Source organism: Mugil cephalus, chromosome 5 (genome assembly GCF_022458985.1).
Source record: "Mugil cephalus isolate CIBA_MC_2020 chromosome 5, CIBA_Mcephalus_1.1, whole genome shotgun sequence".
Lineage (NCBI taxonomy): Eukaryota > Metazoa > Chordata > Actinopteri > Mugiliformes > Mugilidae > Mugil > Mugil cephalus.
In genome coordinates, this window is record NC_061774.1 from 10,393,392 (window position 1) to 10,412,973 (window position 19,582).

Below are 19,582 nucleotides of genomic sequence, written 5' to 3' on the forward strand. Positions count from 1 at the left end.
GGCCGCATGCAGTACACTTGTTGGTCGGCGGCTGAGGTCAGGGCTTCGGCATTGCCATCCTGCTGCAGCGTCTACGCGGCTGCACTGACACTGTCCTGGTATTCATCAGCTCTTGTGAAACACTCGTCTGGAGGACAAGAACACAGAACACTCTTTCCCAATCCAAAACTATTTGGGAACAGATATGGAAACTGACAAAAACATAATCAGACGCACAGGAGGCCTGATAAGATAATGTTTATGTTTACTATGCAAGTTGAAAGAACACAGTCTCCCACTTTCACTGACACACAAATGTGCACTTGTGCGAACACTCTCATGTGCTCTGTATTTATCATAACCTGTTTTTTAGTAGAAAAAAAAAGTTGACATTGTTTTTCACATGCATTGCCTTTCATTAGTTACTTTCTTTTGTTGCATTAGGCTGAGGAGTATAACAGTTCACACAGGTCAGGAAGTTAGGTCCAACAAATAGCACTGAGGATTTGATAGTGCTTAATCAGCTTCAACTGTATGTGTTTGGACTTTGGGATTAAGCAAACACACCCCCAAGAAATTGACACAGACACAAAAACAGTCATAATGGGCAAAATTATGTGTGAATAACTGTATAATTGCTCTTCATGCCTATTCATTCAGTCCACACAGGAACTTCTCTAAATATGTTTCACTTTAATAATAATAATAAAAAAAAGCATATAAAAAGTTTTTTAACAGAGACGGGAATCTGTATAAATGTACACAAATGCAGCGCAGGCAGCTCAGATTGCCTGAATACACTTGTAGAGTTCTTTTCTCGAATTTCTCAAATTAGCAAGAGAGACATGTTATCATGGCTTTGTGTGTGCTCCTGCAGCCTCCCTCCCCTCAACCACTCCTTGTGCTGTCAGCATTGCAGGGTGGAGCTGGCACAAGTGCACATGTTTCAAGCATGCTCCGAGTGTTCGTTCGCTCTCGGTCTGTTTCCCTTTCCTACCCTTAATGCGCGCATGGCTGAGCCGAGAGAGAAAAGAGGAGGGCCCAGTGCGTGTAACCGGTGATGCCTTTTACCAATCACAGGGGTTTCCCCACCCTCTCTGCCTCCTTCCCTCCTCCCTCTGTCTCTAGACACGCCACCCAGAGAAAAAAAAAAAACTCCAGGGAAAAAAGTGATAAGCAGCAAGCAGCTTCTGGGTTTTGCTTTCAAGCGGACTCCTGCTGAATCGGTGTGAGCGAGTGTGTATATGTGCGTGCTTTGCGTCGTCCACTCTCTCTCCTGCCACAGTGGCAACACATAGCCGCGGCGTCGGCCCCCGAACAAAAGGCTAAACGCAGCAGAGCCGCGGGAGGGGAAACTCAGGGACAGAAGCTGACTGAGTGGCCCAGCGTGACTGCACTTCTCAGGGAGGAATTCAACCTGCCATTTAGTCGTCCCGGCCCCGGAGTGGAGACAGGACCGTGCATTAGACGGGTCCTCTCTGCCTGCCCTTCTCTCTGTGAGAGCTGAGAAGCACACCCTGTTCTGACAGTTGTCTCTCACACATTTGTCTACCATTTGCACACCTCAGACTCAGCCACCCTCTACTGAAATTCCTGCACCTGCCGGGCCGTCTCTCCTCTTCATCCACTTGCCGTCCAAGATGTCAGATGATGACTGCCGGTCGCCTATCGGCCTGGACTGCTGCAGCTGCTGCCTGGACCTGGCCAACGGCTCCGACGATTCCCTGTCCAGCAGTCCGGCTCAGGGCCTCGCTCCTCCGGGGGGCATGCCAGGAAGCCCCACCAGCCCGAGTGTAAATCACTTCCGACAGCTCCGCAACCAGCTGATGTACCAGAACCTGAACACGGACAAGCTGAACAACATCATGAGGCAGGACTCCCTGGAGTCGGTGGTGAGGGACCCCTGCTTCCTGCTCAATGAAGGCATCTGCAGCAACAACATTGACCAGACCATGCTGTCCATACTGCTCTTCTTTCACAGGTATGTCTGTCGTCCCTTATTCCTTACTATAAATTAAATCTAATCTTAGAATATGAAGTTTAAACTGAATGCTTGTCTCGCACATGACACACAGGCCCACCTTCGGACCCGTGTGTCTAATTGAATCAGAGTACGAGGACTTTAAATGTTTAAATGCACCAGATGGTACAGGGAGACTAATATTTTTTTTTTCACATCAGCGCTGACATAATTATTTACAGTCAGGGATTAAGTATAGGCTGGGATGGGCGTGTTTCATGCCTGAAATCACCTCACAAACAAAGTAGCTGTAGAGAAACGTTTCTCTATGACTGGGATTTGTTGGCAGACCGTCAGCTTTAATTTCATTTGAGTTTCTTCCCCATGCCTGATAAACGGAATGCTGCGTTACAGTGTCCAGATAATGCTGAAAAGAGTTTCGCTTCAAAACAGCAGACCAATAGGTGGAGAAAACAAAACCGAACCCATGAAAAGAATGCCCTACGAAAACACGCACTCATTCCAAAACATTCACAACATTTGTCATCATGCTGATACAATTAAAACGATCCTTTATTGCAAGAGGTCAATTAAAACCCCTTCTCTCTTTCTGCCAGAAAGTGTTTATAAAACAGCACTTGGCAGCTTACCTCACAGTGTTTGCGAGGTGGAGAATGTCCTGCTGCAGAGTTGCTGCCAATTAGATAGTTTTTTTGGCAGCTACTGTCAAATGACTTCAGCCTCAAATTAACAGTTACTGTCTCTCCGGGGCAGCTACAGCTTTGACAGCTTCTGAACCACTGAACCTAAACCAGACATATGTAACTCCATGCGGTCCGCCCAGTTACCGGAGAAAGTGAGCGCTGAAGTAACATTAACCTGTTATCACTGTAAAATCCGCCTTTGAGTGTAACAGCTGCCGTCGTTTGTGTCAGTGAAACAGAGATATGTGTTAAAAGATCATGACATATATGTCACGCTTACGTACAGCCCATGATAAAAGTCTGAAAAAGAGAGCTTTCTTTGGTGTTTATGGTCGTGTGCAGAGAGAATCTTGTATCAAATTGACCTTTGTCTTTACTTGTACTTGTTTGTTTATCTCCTTTATCACACATCGACTTTTCTTTTCTCCACCACTGACTGATTTTGAGGTTTACACATGTTATGTAAGGAGACCAAAAACATAACGACAGATGTAGCTGGTTGCCATTTTCCAATCATATGTTGGTGTAAAAAAAAAGCTTTAATAAACCTTTAATTCACTGCTTATACATTTAGAAATACATATTATTTTCCAACACAGGCAATCGTGTTGAGTGATATTAATGTAGATTATGCTTTTACCCTATGTAGTGATTAAGTTTATCATTGTCACCAGTGATAATCTATGGCCAACAGGCCTTATCGGGGTTTTATCAAACTTCTCCAGAAGTCAGCATGCCACAAAATATTAACGAGAGTTAAATGCTGACCTGTTTTTACTTTTCTGAACGCCATAACGCTGTTCTTATCTCGTGCTGCGATACTCCGTGTGCAGACAGTACAGTAGAGGGAAAATCATTTACTGGGCTCCGCCGGGGATGGGGTTAATAACAGCGATGCTTCGAAAACACGGCCTTTCCCAAACTGCACAGCAAGCCTTCTGTCTCAATAAGACATAAAATATAGCCTATCTTGAGAATTTCGACATTCGTGTTGCATAAGCGTTGCTTAAATGATCAATAATTTGACACTATTTCGAGGAGATATTGCTCCAGCTCCCTGTATTGTTCTCACAGAGGAGCAGGATTTAAGGGAACAGATGAACTGTGTGACCTGTCTGGTCTTGATTTATTTACGATAGTTAGGGTGTGAGCTCTTCCAAAAAACGTGTGCTTTAATTCTGTGCAATACTTTCAACATACCTCCAGACTACTTGGATACAACCACAGATGATTTATTATTCACTGCATTCACTGTTTACTCTGTCATACCTGGAATAATGCACACTTGCAGGGTTTTGTTTAAAGTGTTACACAAGTTTCTGCCTCCCCATTTAGACTATTGTGCTGCTTTGTGCAGTCCGTCACTAAGCAATGCATTATATTTACACTGTTATGCAGTTTATCAATATGCATGTTTTGTTATTCATCTAAAATATGGATGTGTTACGGCAAGGAAAACGGCATGGCATCTCCTGGGAACTGAGTAAAATCAGGATATAATGCCTACCCATTTAACTTTTCCAGCTTAGAGGCTGAAGTGTTCACCTCTGCTGTTGGCCAGTGCGACCATGCGTCAGTCTGTGCCAGCTCAACTGTTTGCCTGACAAACAGAGCCAGAACACTGTGTTCCTGAACCTTTCCTCCTCGAGAGGGAATCACAGACATGGATCATGTGGCTTTTCACGGTTAGCCCCCACCACCCTCGCCCAGATTAAAACACTGATTTCAAACATGCACCCGTGCGTTTTCTCATGCAGAAACACAAATGCACTCATTCACTCAAAAAATGTACTTAGACTCTAATCCTGTCAGATGAAACAAGAAAGCTGCCCTGTTGAGCTGAAGTTTGCACAAGTGCATGCATATTTCTTTTTTTTTTTTTTTTTTCATGCATTCCCTTTGAGAAGGCCTGGCTTCTGTTAAAAGCCTGCTTGCGCTTTAAACGGTGACCTCACACTGGGTGGTCAGTCTGACCAGCAGCTATCATTCTCATTTGCCACTTGTTAACAGAGTAAAATGCTCAGCAGAGCCCGAGGAAGCATGCCAGGACATCTTTTTGGACTTGTTGAATATCAGTATGAGGCAGTGGCAGCAGCACAAAAAAAAAAAGAAAGAAAGAAAAATTGGAAATGATTTAAGGGTCACAGAAATGTGCTGAGATAAGAATTTGAAGTCATAAGTCCAATTTAGTGTCTGAAACAAAGCCAGGTTCTGTGATTTCCACAGGATAAAACTGGAGGAAACGTGGTGATTTACTTTGAGCCTTGGGAGGCTACAGTTGGCTGGAATCGGAAAGGTATTTTATTGCACACCTTCACCACAGGCGGTCGGTCAGTGCTTAGCAGCCGCTAAACGCCGTCAAATGCCAGGGTGAAGAGGGGAGAAGGGCCCGCGGCGATGGCACAGCGTTTATCACAGGACGCCGGGTCTGTGACCAGACAGTCGGTCAGGCAGTAAGCAGTCAAAACACAAAGGGCCGAAAGAGCCTCCAAGTCGGCACCAGAACAAAAGATGTCAGCGTGTCAAAGACCCCATAAAAGAAGTTTTCTCTGCAAAAAAAAAAAAAGACTTATGCAACCCTAGGACAAGGATTTGAGAGAACAATCGTCTATTAAAGCGTATGTAGTGCGGAAGTATGCAGTCTTTCATGTGCCAAAGCATAGCTGTAAGGAATAAAAACTTCAAATACACCAGAAGGTTTTTGCTGAGTGAGTGTTTAAAATGGCAGTAAGCTCCTAGACCAGTGTAGTCAAGAACTTGCATCGCGTGTGTGCGGAGAATAACTCTCCTGGTTCCGGTCCGTTGGCTGAAAAAAGAGGAACAAATTCCAGCGTGGATGGGAAACACTGAGAGTTTTTGTCCAGCGAAAAGGAATGAATGTGACTCGGTAGGACAGGATTGTAGGTGAGGTTTACAGATGCTAACTTCATATAATTAACTGCACAAAAAGGCAGCTCTGACATAACTGGTAATCCTTCTGGCACACTGTTGCCCTGATAACCTAGATGTCATTAAAGTGGGTAAAGTTTCTCTGGCTTGGGTCCAGCTCACCGCTGAACAGAACCTATCCCTCCTATGGAGGAGGGAGTGGAGTGGAGACAGAATCCAGCTGCGTTAGACACTCTGACGGCCTTTAAAGCTTCACTCTCGGCTCCAAATATAAACCACAAAGTACCTTTGCAACAAGAAGTGAAAGCTTTTGCAGGAAAGGCCTATATTTAGTGACCCACCGTGGCGTTTGTGGAAAGTGTCGGGGCCACGTGTAATCCGTCCAGGAATCCATACAAATGTACATTTGTAAGCATTCCCTAAAGTGAGACATTACATGTCAGTCAACAAGTTGCTTCTTAAGCCTGGGTGTGACCTGTTTGGTTCATTTACATGGAGGCCGCACCTCAAACATGGCATCTTATCAGCAGCGTAGAAGGCTAATGATTTGCATGGAAGGTGATACTCGCTTTTGGAAAAGTCACACAGGGATCATAGTGCACCCGGTTCCAACCTTGACTCTGGATGTTTTTACTGTCTGTAATTGCTTTACAGCCTTGAGGCTTTGCTGCCAATAAATTCATTGATTTTAATATATGTGTGGGTTTAGATAGCAGAAGGAGAGAGTGGAGAAGCGAGCCACAGAATCACATTTGAGAAAGCAGTGCAGTCTGAAGTCGTGCAGAGAGACGGAGAGAGCACAGCACAATAACACACAGAAGCAACGCTAACTGCCCACATAAAAGACTTAGAAATGTCAAACACGTCGTCCCTGGTGACAGAATATGAATCCACGCTCTTGTGTAACAAAAGAAAACACAGAACAAGCTGGTGTCCTCCTTTTTAAGAGGAAAAAGAAGGGCAAGGAGGGTTAGAACTTCGCAAACCACAGCTAGCAAAATGAGTTGGACGCAAACAAATAACAGTGTTATTAGTTACTGGCACAAACGCAAAGGGAAGGATGTCGGGGTGGAAGAACAAATTCATGGCCAGGCAAGTCTCGGCAACCAATCGCGTGTAACAACGGCCTCAGACGCGAGGTCTGAGCCACGTCCATGTCACGGGAGGGGGGCAGAGAGACGGAGAGCGCGAGCGGAGAAGAGGTGGGGTGACAGACAGGAGGTCGGAGGGAAGACAAAACATAGTCTGGACATGTTAAAAATAGCATGCTGTTGACGTTTAGTGGAAGTAAGATATAGGCAGGCAGCGGCCGTCTGTGGTAGAAGTCACGACATTTTTCTCTAGCTGCAGGAAGTCGTTCCTCAGGGGCGAGAGGAAGTAAAAAGCCGTGAAAAACGTTTTGTTTTACAGCCATTTTTATGAGTTTCCTCAATAACACGGGCTACGGCCACTTCTCTGTTGAAAACAGACATTCTGGGAGCAAGGGATTATTTCACGAAATTATAAAGCGCCGGGCACTTTCAACACACGTCGGTATGCAGTATAGCTGGTGTGTTTACACCACAAATTAAACCCTGCGCTTGGTTTTGTTATTGAGGGACCAGGTTAAAGAAGGAAAAACAATAATGGCTTTTTAATGGACCCCTCGACTTACTGCCTTGTTGCGCTGGCACTGTGTAAATTGGCTGCCCTTGATGCAGTGCCAGAAAAAAAAGGAAAGAGAAAATGCCTTGAACCACCTCCAGATGGTTTGGTATGCAGGTTTGCGTCAGTGTTTTTGTTTGTTAAAAGTGTGTGAACACTTTTTTTAAGAGTTTTTATGGGACTAGACGCCGCTCTCTGCAAAGCGATAGACGCAGTCTAGCATGAATACGTTTACCTTCCAAAACGCCGCGCTGCCGTTCACACAGAGATCAGTGTGTGTCAATGCAGAACTCTTCAGACACGCCCTGTACCACGGGTTGATGCAACCTCTGCTGAAAAAGCCCTTTCTTCACCAACGCTGCAGTGGTTCCGTGTTCTGTTGCCCCTAGCAACATTACCAACATATCAGGGGTATCAGATTACCGTTACCATATCTCTACTCTGAACATTTTGTTTCAACTGCTGCAGACCTTCCCCTCTATTTCACCTCTTGTCCTGCTTCTAGCATGACAGTGCTTCTTTTTTTTTGTTTTTTTTTGTCATAGCATTTATCAGAGCCTACATGAACAGTGGTAAAAAATAAGAAAATGTTAAAGCAGTTCCTAGATATGTCCTCAATATGTAAAAACAATGAACCACACAAGCTGTGACCATATACAGTATGCGAGCACATACATTGCAAATTAGTCATTAAATAAACTACAAAGTTTAGTCTTAGGTGCATGCTCGTCAGTACTGATTCAAAACAGTTGTATTTGACGCAGTATAACTGCTGCATGACGGGCAACTAGCTGAAGTAAGCTCGACCTGACGCAGCTCTCTCTAAACAGTTGCTTCAGATTTTCCACTGATGCTACAGACTTAAGGCACCCCGGCAACACAAGCACACGCGAGCACGCGAGCGGAGTACGGCGCACAGAGGTGACCCATGGCATTATGCTGCTGTTGACACATCACCGCAGACGAATCTGGCTAAGCTCTTTTGTCCTGTCTGGCAGAGAGAGCGGCGACGGTATGTACTGCAGGTGGATTTGAAATCCATAAGCAACGCGGTCACCCGAGTCAAATCCCCCCCATATCAGACCGTGCTGGAAAACTCTTGGAGAATTATGGGAACGGAACTGGTGACACGCGTCTCACAAGAATTTGACTGATCGGCTTCCACAGGCCTGAGCAAACACTGCGTTCTGGATGTGTTAGGGAGAACCGAATACTGTAAAATTGTATGTTTCCACTGTGTCAAAATTGCTGCGCTGTTCCTGGAGGTTTGGGCTCTATATCCAATCTTTTTTTATTATTTTTATTGCACAATATTGTATTAAGAGCAGGATGTTATCAAGTCTAAAGTCTACGCCAACTTGTACCCACAGGTACTGTTAGTTTTAGGTCTGTCTGACATTGTGCATGCTGGTAACATGCTGTAGCTCTGGCACAGGGGTAAAATACTGTAAGAAGAACTTCAGTTTCACAAGCTGCAGCTGGCAATTCATATTTTCTCTTAGCTCCAGAACTGAAGCCAATTTCCTTCATTTTAATTCCAGTGACCTTCACATTTGTTTAGTGCATGGTTAGCAGGACCAGAGAGAGATGCCGTAGTTGTGATTGGACGCACTGTGCTCCCTGGAAACCACAAATCTGACATTTGCATTCGAGCTAGGTGGACCACTACATGAATGCACCACTTTGTCAACAAAAGCAGCAAAAGCGCTCGGCTGTGTTCTGTGTAGTTTGGCACGTGTTGCGTCGAAGCTGCCAACAGCTGTTTGTTCTGAAGTCCAGCGCTCCGGTTGATCTTCTTCCCCTTTCCCCGTGTCTCTGCTCACCTCAGCAACGGTTCTTTCTCAAACTCACTGACTGAGGAGCTGTCTTCAAAGCGCTTCCTCGTCACCCTCAGCTCCAATCCTTTTCTTTTGAAAGCACTGTTTTATTTATTTCCCGCATTATTTCTGCGCTAGGGGCTGTTTATTTAACTTTGCAATTTGTTTTAATCATCCCATGAGAGTGCGCTGTTGCAAAAAAATGACAACACCACTGTCATAAGTTATGAAATGGCTACATTAAGTTCTCATGATTCACTGGAGTGGTTGTGCAAAAACCCTAAAATAAAATGTAATAATGCTTACATAATGTTGACGTTATAAATTATAGATGCCCATCATCTGAGGCACGTTTGTAGGAAGAAATATATGGAGAATGCTGTGGTTTCCTTTGAAAACTCCTCTGAAGCCCATGAGGCTTAACTCTACCGCATAAACACATTTTAACAAATTGCAAATAGTTCCTTCAGGAAGGTCATAAACAGCAAACACAAAGCCAAAGCAATGACAGGTGCTCGCACTGCTACGTAGAAGCCGAGCGCAGACGCAGTCGCTCCGGATTAAGTGTACATGTTGAACTATTTCGACAAAAAGGAAGCGTTCACGGAAAAGAATGATTCCACAGATGCTTCAAAAGAGGGAAGGAGTACCACCCATCCATTAAAAGCCTTTCTTCTATCATCCCTCGTGTTTGCGCAACCGTCTTTGTTCTTCCCTCTTTTATTCGTCACATCTTTCCCCTCTGACTCCGTCTCTGTTTGTTCCTCCCTGCCTTTTCAGTCTCCGTACTCTTATTTTCCATCTTTCCTTAGCTGGCAGTCTTTGGAATTATGTAAGTGTGCAGGGAGGGAGCGAGGTGGAGTGACCGTGGAGTGACTCGCTCGCTGCTTTATCTGTTTGGACCATGACTGTGGCGCCTAATTAGATAATGAGGAAGCCTGTCAACACTTGTCATCACGTACACGCAGCCTTGCACTTGAGAGTGAATAACAGTATCACAAACAGTCAGTGTAATAATAATGAGGAGATTTAGATGGACATTAGACAGTAGCGCAGGCGGCACAATGCCCACAATTAGAGGTGGAGCGCCGTGGCTTGCTCTTTCCTTGGCTTGCTCAGATATGATAACGCGCTGTAGGACGTGTTAGTCAGACAGCGGCGTCGGAGGAGTTCATAATGTAGACCGAGGTGACCTGATACCACCCAGACTCAGAAGCACAAGCTGCAGGCAGGGAGGCAGTAAAACCTTCATTATGCACTTTTTTTTTCTTTTTTTTTTATTAGCATGGGAATCCCAGTCAGTTTTCTTACTCTGCATGAGGAGTGTAAATGTGGTAACCCACCTGGGGGCCAAGGGCTACCAAGGGCTGAGTAAAAAGTTTGGCTGAACTTAGGATCTGGAGTGGATTCAAGCGTATTGTGCCCGTCTCCAGATCTGTGAGGAACAAGTAATTATGCTGCATATAATGTGAGGATAAAAGCTTGAGAAAGTCCCTGATCTAAACCAATTTGTGTGAAAATTCTGGTACAGCTTCACTTTCTTGGCCCGGTTTCAAATGGACTGGAACTTCTGATGGTTGACTCTTTCATCATTTCAAGTGTTATCCAGCACTCATTCCGTTTATTTTTCATACACAATGCAGCCGGGTAGTGCTTTCAGGGAGTCATATTATTATTCTCCCCGGGCACTTATTCACACACAGGCTGGGTACATGATGTACCCTGAGGGCACGCTCAGGCACAAATTGTCAAGGAGGAGAAAAGGTGTAAAATTAGTACGAACATCTGAACGCGCCTTTCCCCAGCTCACATGAATATGCACGACCTTTTCAAAAATGAAAAAAAAAAAAAAAAAAACGTGCTTGCACAAACTCTTACAAGACATGAAGCTGGACATATTTAAGCAAGGGTGTTGCCACAATTCATTGCTGAGAAGTGCTCCCAGGCTCACTGGGAAACTCTCTGAACTTCAGCAGGTCATGGAGCCATTGCTTTCAGGACACAGGAAAGGTTGCAGCACCCGTACCAATCACATGTTCTATTTTTGAAGTTACTGGACATGTGCAGTTTGGCAACCTGTTCTGTTTTTTCCTTTTTCTGACTGAACCTCTGTGTTCTCCAGTAAACGATTTAGAGCACTTGGGGTGGAGGTGTAATTTAAGAGCTTCCCAAACATGCTCTTCTTTCATAGCAATGGGCGCAACTGCAATGGCGGTTGAGTAATAAGAAGCATTAAAAAAACATAATCACAGAGAATACGGCAAATTAAGTCAAGCACCACTTTGTTTAAACACGCATTATGACGCTGTGGTTTTTATTCAGCCAGTCAGAGAATATCAAGGAAACATTCTCAGGTCAAAACTGGGACACGTGTGTGCATAACAGCTTTATTTGGTACCATGAAGGAGTAGCCTAATGTTTAATTCCTAATTTGATAATGTTAACAAATGCCTGAATCATTACCAGTTCGTTTAGCACTTAAGGGCAAGGAACCATATATGGTAAATTAATTAATGTTGATTTTGTCCATGACGAATTTCAGTTTTCCGATGATTTATGATATCACTCTAGGGCATAGGTCTTCAACAGGGGACCCCTAGGGGGTCCACGGAGGTACTGCAAGGGGGGGGGTCGCAAAATCTTTGGTTGATTGATCATTTATCTTTTTTTTTTCATTTCCCCACAAATTTAAATTTCTTTCTATACACATTAACATTAAAGGGATAGCTTAATACTGAATGCAGGATGATAATAATAATATATATTTATAAATGGCACTAGACCGAGTTTAATATAGAACACATATAGCAGGTAGGGGGTCCCTACTTAATCTCTCCATCAGTTTGGGGACCTTTGAAGACCCCTGCTCTAGGGTTGAGATTTACAATTTATTGTGAATATTATGCAACAAGAGTTAAAGGTTTCTTCATTTTAGCAGTTGTGTCAACTCAACTGTACCCTCCGCATGTCTGGGAACTCCCGGCGTGTTTAATTGCATCGTAAAATTAAGGCTTAGCACAACATTGAGAGGATAAGAATCAAAAATAAACACTTCACACGGCTGTTGAGCTGGAAAAATGTAAGTGGAGAATAAGTTGGGCAACGTGCTCCCGCTTTGTTGTAATGTGTTGGTTTCATCAGTTGCACTCAAGTATGCAATAAACCTCTTTACTAAATCAAGAAAGCTTTGCTATTCCGGGCAAGGCAACAGCAGAGCTTGGCAGACTTAGGATAAAATATAACTGACACTCTGAATTAAGTTTACAAGCGCGCATGATCAAAAAGACGGGGCTAGCAAATCCCCGTGAACCATCAAGCTGCGACTATACTATAATGAATATGGTTTCCTGTTTGTTACTGGTGCTTCCAAATTTCCGAAAGCTCCCTGGCTTCAGGCGCTCCTGCGCAACCGAGAAGAGACGAAAAGAAAGAAGGTCAGAAAGAAAGAAATCAAACCCTAATGGAGAGGTTTCCCAAGATGAACTATCACTGCGAGGAGGACAAACCGAAAACAAAGAGCAAAAACAAAGAAAGAAATGTCATACAGCAGAAACCACACAGCGTACCTGTTGTTTTTGTTTCTGTGATGATAAAGCAGTTATTGCAGTGAGTCACAGAATCTACCAAAACAAAACTGATTATATGAGCCTTCTGCCTGGACACGTGTGTGTTGCTTGAAAAGTACATTTTTCTCACTGTGACTGTGGCCGAAGAAAGCAGAAGCACGCCAGACTCTAGACCAGTTTGTGCCCGCTGCCAGGCCCCGATACTGGAATGAAAAGGTCGACCTGCTCAGCCAAGATCTTTTTTTTTTCTTTTTTTCCCCTCTCTCTCTCTCCCTCTTTCTCTCTCTGGATGCCTTTCTTGGCAGACGGGAGACTATGACTGAGCAGGGAGAAAAATGGACATATGCGCCAAGTTTCAGTGAGTCTGAGATTGTTTCTGGCTGTTCCCCAGCGGAGAGAAAGAGCCTGAGCCACAAGCAAACTCAAGCGAGCGAAAATAACAAGATGCATCCTGTCCAAGACCTCACTTCTGCCTTTGTGCCGCTGCGTTTTAAAGAGGCCGCTGTAGCGTGTGGATACGGTTGCAGTCTGACGGAGCGCTGAGCCCCGTTCTCATGCTTTCTTACTGTGCCATCATGAGGGGCAATTAGCGGCAGACATTAAATGGCCTCCTTTTTGCATTCCTTCCAGTATGCTGTCATGGAGACGAGTGACTCACAGATTCATCATTGTGTTTGCATGCTGTGTTGTTTACACTGTCTGGGATTAGGCTAAACACCCGTCCTCTGAAAGCATGTACTGTAGGATTCTGCTGCTCTGATGCCACGGTTTAAAAACAGCAAGGGCAACGCCAAGGCAGCGCAGAGCTGGGAGGAACACCAGCTTCAGCATCCCCTTCCCTCCCTTTCTTCCCTTTCTTCGTCTGCTCTCGACAATTATCTCCCCCTCTCACGTACTAGTTCAGCGCCTCGTACACGCCGATTCCATCCACGCTGCCATCCGCTGCCCCTGACAAGTCTCTCGGGGACCTGCAATGCACACAAAGACCTATTTATTACCAGCCCGTATGCAAGGTGTCATATAACGGGAAGTGAAGGCAGCACTGCTCAGGCTGAAAAAGGCAGAACGGGGGAATTTATGTAACACTTGAGGTCACAACCTTTCGCTGCTTGTGAGCCGAAGTCGCGGCCTCGCGATTCACTGAGTGGATGGGCTCGCGGCAAACAGGAAGACTGACATTTGTCCTCCCCTTCAACTTTAAACTCGGCTCCGTGCTCAGGAAAGGTCGCCCTAAGAGAATTTAGCTCCTAGCAGCTATGATTTAATCGATTCCAAAGAGGGGCAGCAGACTTTTATGTTGTTGCCTTTTGTTGACACAGTGCTTTTAATTTCTGCTACCTGTCCAAAGCTGAATGTGACAGGAACTCACAGGAACCTGAGTGGTGCATGGCTCTCGGTTCCAGACACCTACTCTGCCCAACCTCAACATTTTTTTAGCATGATTCAAGGATTGCTTTGTTTTGCAGGCTGCTCTAATAAGGCAGGTCAGGGTGTGGTGGGGGAAACAGCACACATAGAAAAACACACAGATACCTGAGTTTGTTTTCGTGTTGAAGGCTGGCGAGATGGTGGAATTCTCGGGCCAGGATGTCAAGGAGGAAAAATAAATTCCGTAGGTTATTTAGCATACGTGAATATGAGAATGCTGTGGACATACTGAGGGTTAGGGTTAGGGTTAGGGTTAGGGTTAGACTGAGGAAAAGGAAAGCGCATTTGCCAGTCCTGTGTGTGTGCGCTATAGGTGAATGGTCTGTCACTCCACCCATGAATAATCTGTATAATGGCCAAGCGATCCTGTCCATTCCAAGACAGCGTCCTGTTCCCACCGGAGGTTACATAACAAACAGAAAACAGTCACAACAGTGTGAAAATGTTGGCAAAACACAGACAATCCTTCCAAGCTTTTTTTTTTCTCCGCCATTCTGTCCGGGGTGACTCGATGGTCTGAACGAGCACGTTCGAGCAGTTGACCCGGTGTGGGGTGGGGGGGTTCTCGTGCTCTTTTTTGTCCACTTCCTAGGCCTCTGGAGGGAAAGGATGCTATTGTAGCTCAAATCAGTGGGAAATTCAGAGAAACGCCCTGATAAAAAAGAAAAAAAGAAAAAGAAAACATGAAAAATGTTATTCTATGACAGCCAACAAGAGTGGGATATAAAAGAAAAAGCACAGGAGGCAAGATACTTCCTGCTATTCATATGCAAATAGGCTTTCTAGACGCAGATATCAGATTCAGACAAGGTAGCACTTGTCCCATGAGTGTTTTGTTTCTCTTGCAACATTAAGTGGCAATAATATCTAGGCCATAGCACAGAAAAGGCCCACTAAGCACCTCTCCTGGGGAATGTCTTCTTTTTATTATTTTCTTCTCAGAGTTCTCTAAACTGGCAAACAGATGGAAGCAAATTTTGGATGGGGGTGGGGTTTCAATATTTTTAAGTTTAATGAAATAAACATGTCACAGTGCTCCTGTAGATATCCAACACAGTGAACTGATGACGGGGTTCGACCCCCAACATGCGGACCACGTGCCGAAGTGTCACTGGTGTGTGGATGTGGACGAATGGGTAAACGTGACACTGTGACTGTAAAGCGCATTGGTAGAAAAGCGCTGTATGAATCCAGACTGGATTTTTATAACTTCAGGCTGCCATATTTTTACTTGAAAACTGCTAATTCCAACATGAAAGCAAAGTATTATTGCCAAGGCCTTTCCCGCATTACATAAGGCCGTAGCGGTATTAACAATAGAGTGTGGCAATTGTAAAAAAAAAAAAAAAAAAATTGTTGGCCTGCCGTGATAGTATAGTACGAGCAGGCACCTGTTTTCACAAACACAATGAGACGTGCACGGGGACAGATTAAAGACTTAGATTCTTCTTATCAAGCTGATCCCGGCATAAGAGGCTAACGCGTTCTGCAGATGTCTGCACTCTTGCTCCAGCACAACATCCTACCGAGAAAGCTCTCAGATGTGTCATCTCATAAACACGGATGAGGTCCTGATCTGATCATTCCTGCCCCTTATCTTTTATAGAAACATAAATGTCCTTGATGTTATCTGGGTAGTTTGGAATAAATACGAGCTTCAGATGTAGGATTTAAGTTTGACAGGAGCGCATCTATGGGGGCTTCTGTTGGATATTACTAGATCATGGATGGCTGCAGGTTCCCTAAACCACCAGAGACACATATCAGTCATTTGGCCTCTATGTTATTTCCATTTTAACACTCTGCTTTACTCTTTATTTTGCAAACACATTAGCATGCCCCCCCCCCCCCCCACACTCCTTTCTCAAGGTAACTATGTTGTTTTTTTTGACAGTTTACCTAAAGAACTGGGAGTACAGCCAAAGCCTCCTATCAGAGGAAACACTGCCTAACAGCAGCTGTGAAAGCCCTCTCCCTCCCTCTTTCTCCTCCTCCTCCTCTCTCCTTCTCTCTTCCTCATTTTTGCATTTTCCTGTTTTGGTGTTTGGTAGCTCCCCGCTTAGCCTTTGATACAAAGCAAGGGGCTGTCCTCCGGCGGTAGCAGCGCAGACAAATAGTATCTGGGGAACTGTGCTCTGATGAAAGGTGATACCATGGATTCTTGTTATTCCACCAATTTATGTGTCTGCCTCGCTCATTGTTATGGATTTTTCTCCTGAGGTGAGAGACAATAGAAATGGAAACAACAAGAAACATTATGGGTATTATTCTCTAGTGCCACGGTTACACAGTGTCCCAGGCGAATACAGGAAATATAGCTTCGAAATGTGGTTCAGTCTATCTCCACTTATTTCATAGGAAATATGCATATCTTGCAGCACTTCCTAAACGTCCTCTGACATGCCAATTTTTCTTTTTTCTTTTTTTTTGCAGAACGCATATTACTCACATTTATATGACTGTCCTCTGCAGTGTTTTCAATCCAGTCACTGAATGGGTGTTTTTTTTTTTTTGGTTGTTGTTGTTTTTTTTTTTGTTTTGTTTTTTTTGTTGTTTTTTTTAGAAATAACAGAAAAATTCTTGAACATTTCATTTACGTCTTGTTTTGCGTCAGAATGTAAGGGCGTGACTGGGCAGCATCCCGCTGTCCTCACCTTTATTCAGCCCAGACATGGTACACCTGCAGAGTAAACACAAATACCTAAGTTCATTGTGCACAAGGTCGACGCTGTTTCCTGGTTGCGTCCATACGCGGCGTTATGTGTACAAGGCAAAGCCTCGCACACCTCTGCCAAAAATAGGTGAGCATGTACCAGACAGCAACAAGTACAAATATGAAGAGACAGGTCAGAGACAGGATAATTATCCTGAGACGGTGTCAGGGTTAGGCTGTACTGAGACATGCCAGTCAGATAGGATTTACTGCTCAGAGACAGTGCGAAAAGATGACAATGGAGGAGGAGGTGTGCAGTTCAGACAGAGTGGAAGGAGAGAGGAGGAGTGAGACGAACCCAATACAGGAGTCACACACACACACGCACACGCACATAGTGAGCAGGGCAAACAACTGCGCACAAGGTGGCGGACAAGAGACAAAAGCTACACGGCTTGATCAGCCAGATTAAAGGAAGACGCACTCAGATATATGCCTCTATAATCAACCGTGTTTAAAAATGCAAAAAGTGCACACTATTATGACTTGTTGTGGGGTGTTGTCACATACCTCACCGGCACCACGCTGTGTTCACTCCTTTGCGGTCGGACTTTAATTACAGCCTTTGCCAAGAGGGAACACCGCAGTTGTTAAATCAGTGTGAAAACGACAATCAGCCACATAGGCTGGAAAAGCAAGACAATGGCATGTAGCTGTTGGCGCGTGCGTGCGCGAGCGCGTGCCCGTGTGCGGTTATGGGAACCTCTGAAATACACTGCCTACCTCGTTTCAGTTCTGCAAATCCTGACACAGTTCCTCAAAATCGCCCGTATAGCCCAACTGACATTTGTTATTCGCGATTCACGGGTTTATTTATTGGAATCGAAAAGAATTCCAGACGGTACTAAAATAAACAAGCACACACAGAGAAATCTGTCGAGACGACACGGAGTCTCCCATTAACCGAAAGTCGTCTAGATCGAGGCCATGCTCAGGGCGCATAAATCAGTGACGTTCACGGAATTGTGGCATTTTTAATTTAATCGGTTACAACCGACTTGGCAAGGTGACCTGATCAAAAGACAGTATGACTGATTGCAAGCAATAATGCTTTGTTGTCCCCTGCAAACATGCTGGCTCACATCAGCTTTAGTTAAACCTGGCATGTGTCTTGTGGGGTGTGCGTTTGTGTTGTTGCAGGGCAGGAGCCAAAATCAGCTTCTCCAGAGAACAGCTCTTCAGTGTTTGAACTCGGTGACCTTTCCCCGTCTCTTCCTCTCTCTCTACATTTTCTGGACGTCTCTGAATGCTGACTCCACATCTCAATAATCCATACCGCATACACGCATAGGCCTCAGTAATAACGAAATAAAACAAGCGTTGTATAGAACACCGTTCCCTCGCGCCGCTCCCCCAACTTGCCGCGTCTGCAAAAACAGCCGCCATGTTGGTGGGAAGCTCGAAACCATCAGCGCTTCAGCTCTGTGATTTGAGCACGGAGATAAGGTGACAGCTTATTGGCCCCAAAACGCTGCGTATGCGGGCAAATCTGTCCATCTCCAAAACAATAAAGGGCTCTTACGCATTTCTTCTTGTCTCTGGGCCAGATCAGATTAGAGACTCTACGTCAACATTCGCTGTCTTCACAGCAGCATCTCATGCAGCAGCCATCATTATCGTCGCCTTGTTCTTTTACAATGCACTTTTTAAATGTTTTGTTTTTTTGTTTGTTTAGTTTTTTTGCTTTGACCGATGCTACCGGTTGATATTTTCAGAACTGAGCGTGGCACTTTTGCACGATCTCCACTTCTTGCGTTCGTAATCCTTTTTGAGGTGTATTTAAACTGGTCTAGAAAGGGATCAGAAAGCTGCTGAGAAATGTGCCGTGTGGGTTAAGATCTCTCCATTTCGCCGTCGCATTTTCAGAGTTTGAGAGGTTGCCTTCCAAACATTCTGAGTTTGCACGTTCAGGCAGACACGGGGAGCTTGTTTACACGAGCTTTTCCTGCACAAATGAGTAAGCTAAAACATGTACACGTATGAAAGCTCATTACTGTGTACGCGCGTCTACGTGTCTTCGTGCGCCTTTGTCCTTTCTGCATGCATAGTTAGGTATCTCCCAGTGTTGCTGGCATCCACGCTCGAATGCACAGCTGTACTTGCACTGGAGTATGACCGCCGCCGAGTGTACCTGTGCGCCGTGTGCGTGCAAACCAGCTACAATAGTGTTATGTTGTTTCCCAAGTGAACTTTGGACGGGTCGGGTACACGCTGGAGTGTGGTCGATTCAGCCTGCGTTGTTTACCTGAGCCTTTATGCAATGACTGAGATGGCAAATGTTTACTCACTCTACGGTGCAGCCTCGAGACCAGGAAAATGACATCTCAGACAGGGCAATTTGTCTTGTGTACTCTCACCGACTCCGAGTTCAAGAGTGGATTCAAGTTCACGCATTTCCTGTTTGTTTCTGGGAAGAGAGCTGAGACATGTTAGGAAATCACCTGCGCCTTTAAGAGACATTATTGAAAATAAGGCTGAAGTTACAAACCCCGCTGAAATGAGACAAACACTGAAGTTAAACTGGGTGGATTAAGGCAAATGCCACAGTTTCATGCATCTGCACTTTAAAGCTGCAAATAACATAAGGCATGTCCCAACCTCACAGCCATTCTCTAATATATCAAAAACCATTGCGGTTTTGCACCTTACAAAAAAAAAGTAGTGACATTTTTACTGTTGTATTACTCTCTTCGGCTTTTCAAGTGAAAATGAAACTCGCACTGATTGTTGTGGCGTGTCAAGTTATCACCTCACAATACAGTCGTTTTGATTACACAATGGCACCAAATACCCTGAAGCCAATGCCTTATCTGGTTCTCCCAACCATGCTGCATATCTGCAAATGTACCGTGACCAAAAGAAGGAAAAAACTCTCATGACCC

General features: G+C 44.7%; 1 protein-coding gene across 1 annotated transcript in view; it reads left to right on the forward strand.

The window, feature by feature from the left end:
• The first annotated feature begins 1,148 nt into the window (after window positions 1-1,148).
• The window catches only part of tsc22d3 (TSC22 domain family, member 3), a 31,762-nt gene continuing 13,328 nt past the window's right edge, over window positions 1,149-19,582 (forward strand). The window contains exon 1 of the mRNA XM_047585734.1: window positions 1,149-1,960. Within this exon, the coding sequence (XP_047441690.1) occupies window positions 1,620-1,960 (341 nt within the window). The 5' untranslated portion in view covers window positions 1,149-1,619. The remainder of the gene's footprint in view (window positions 1,961-19,582) is intronic.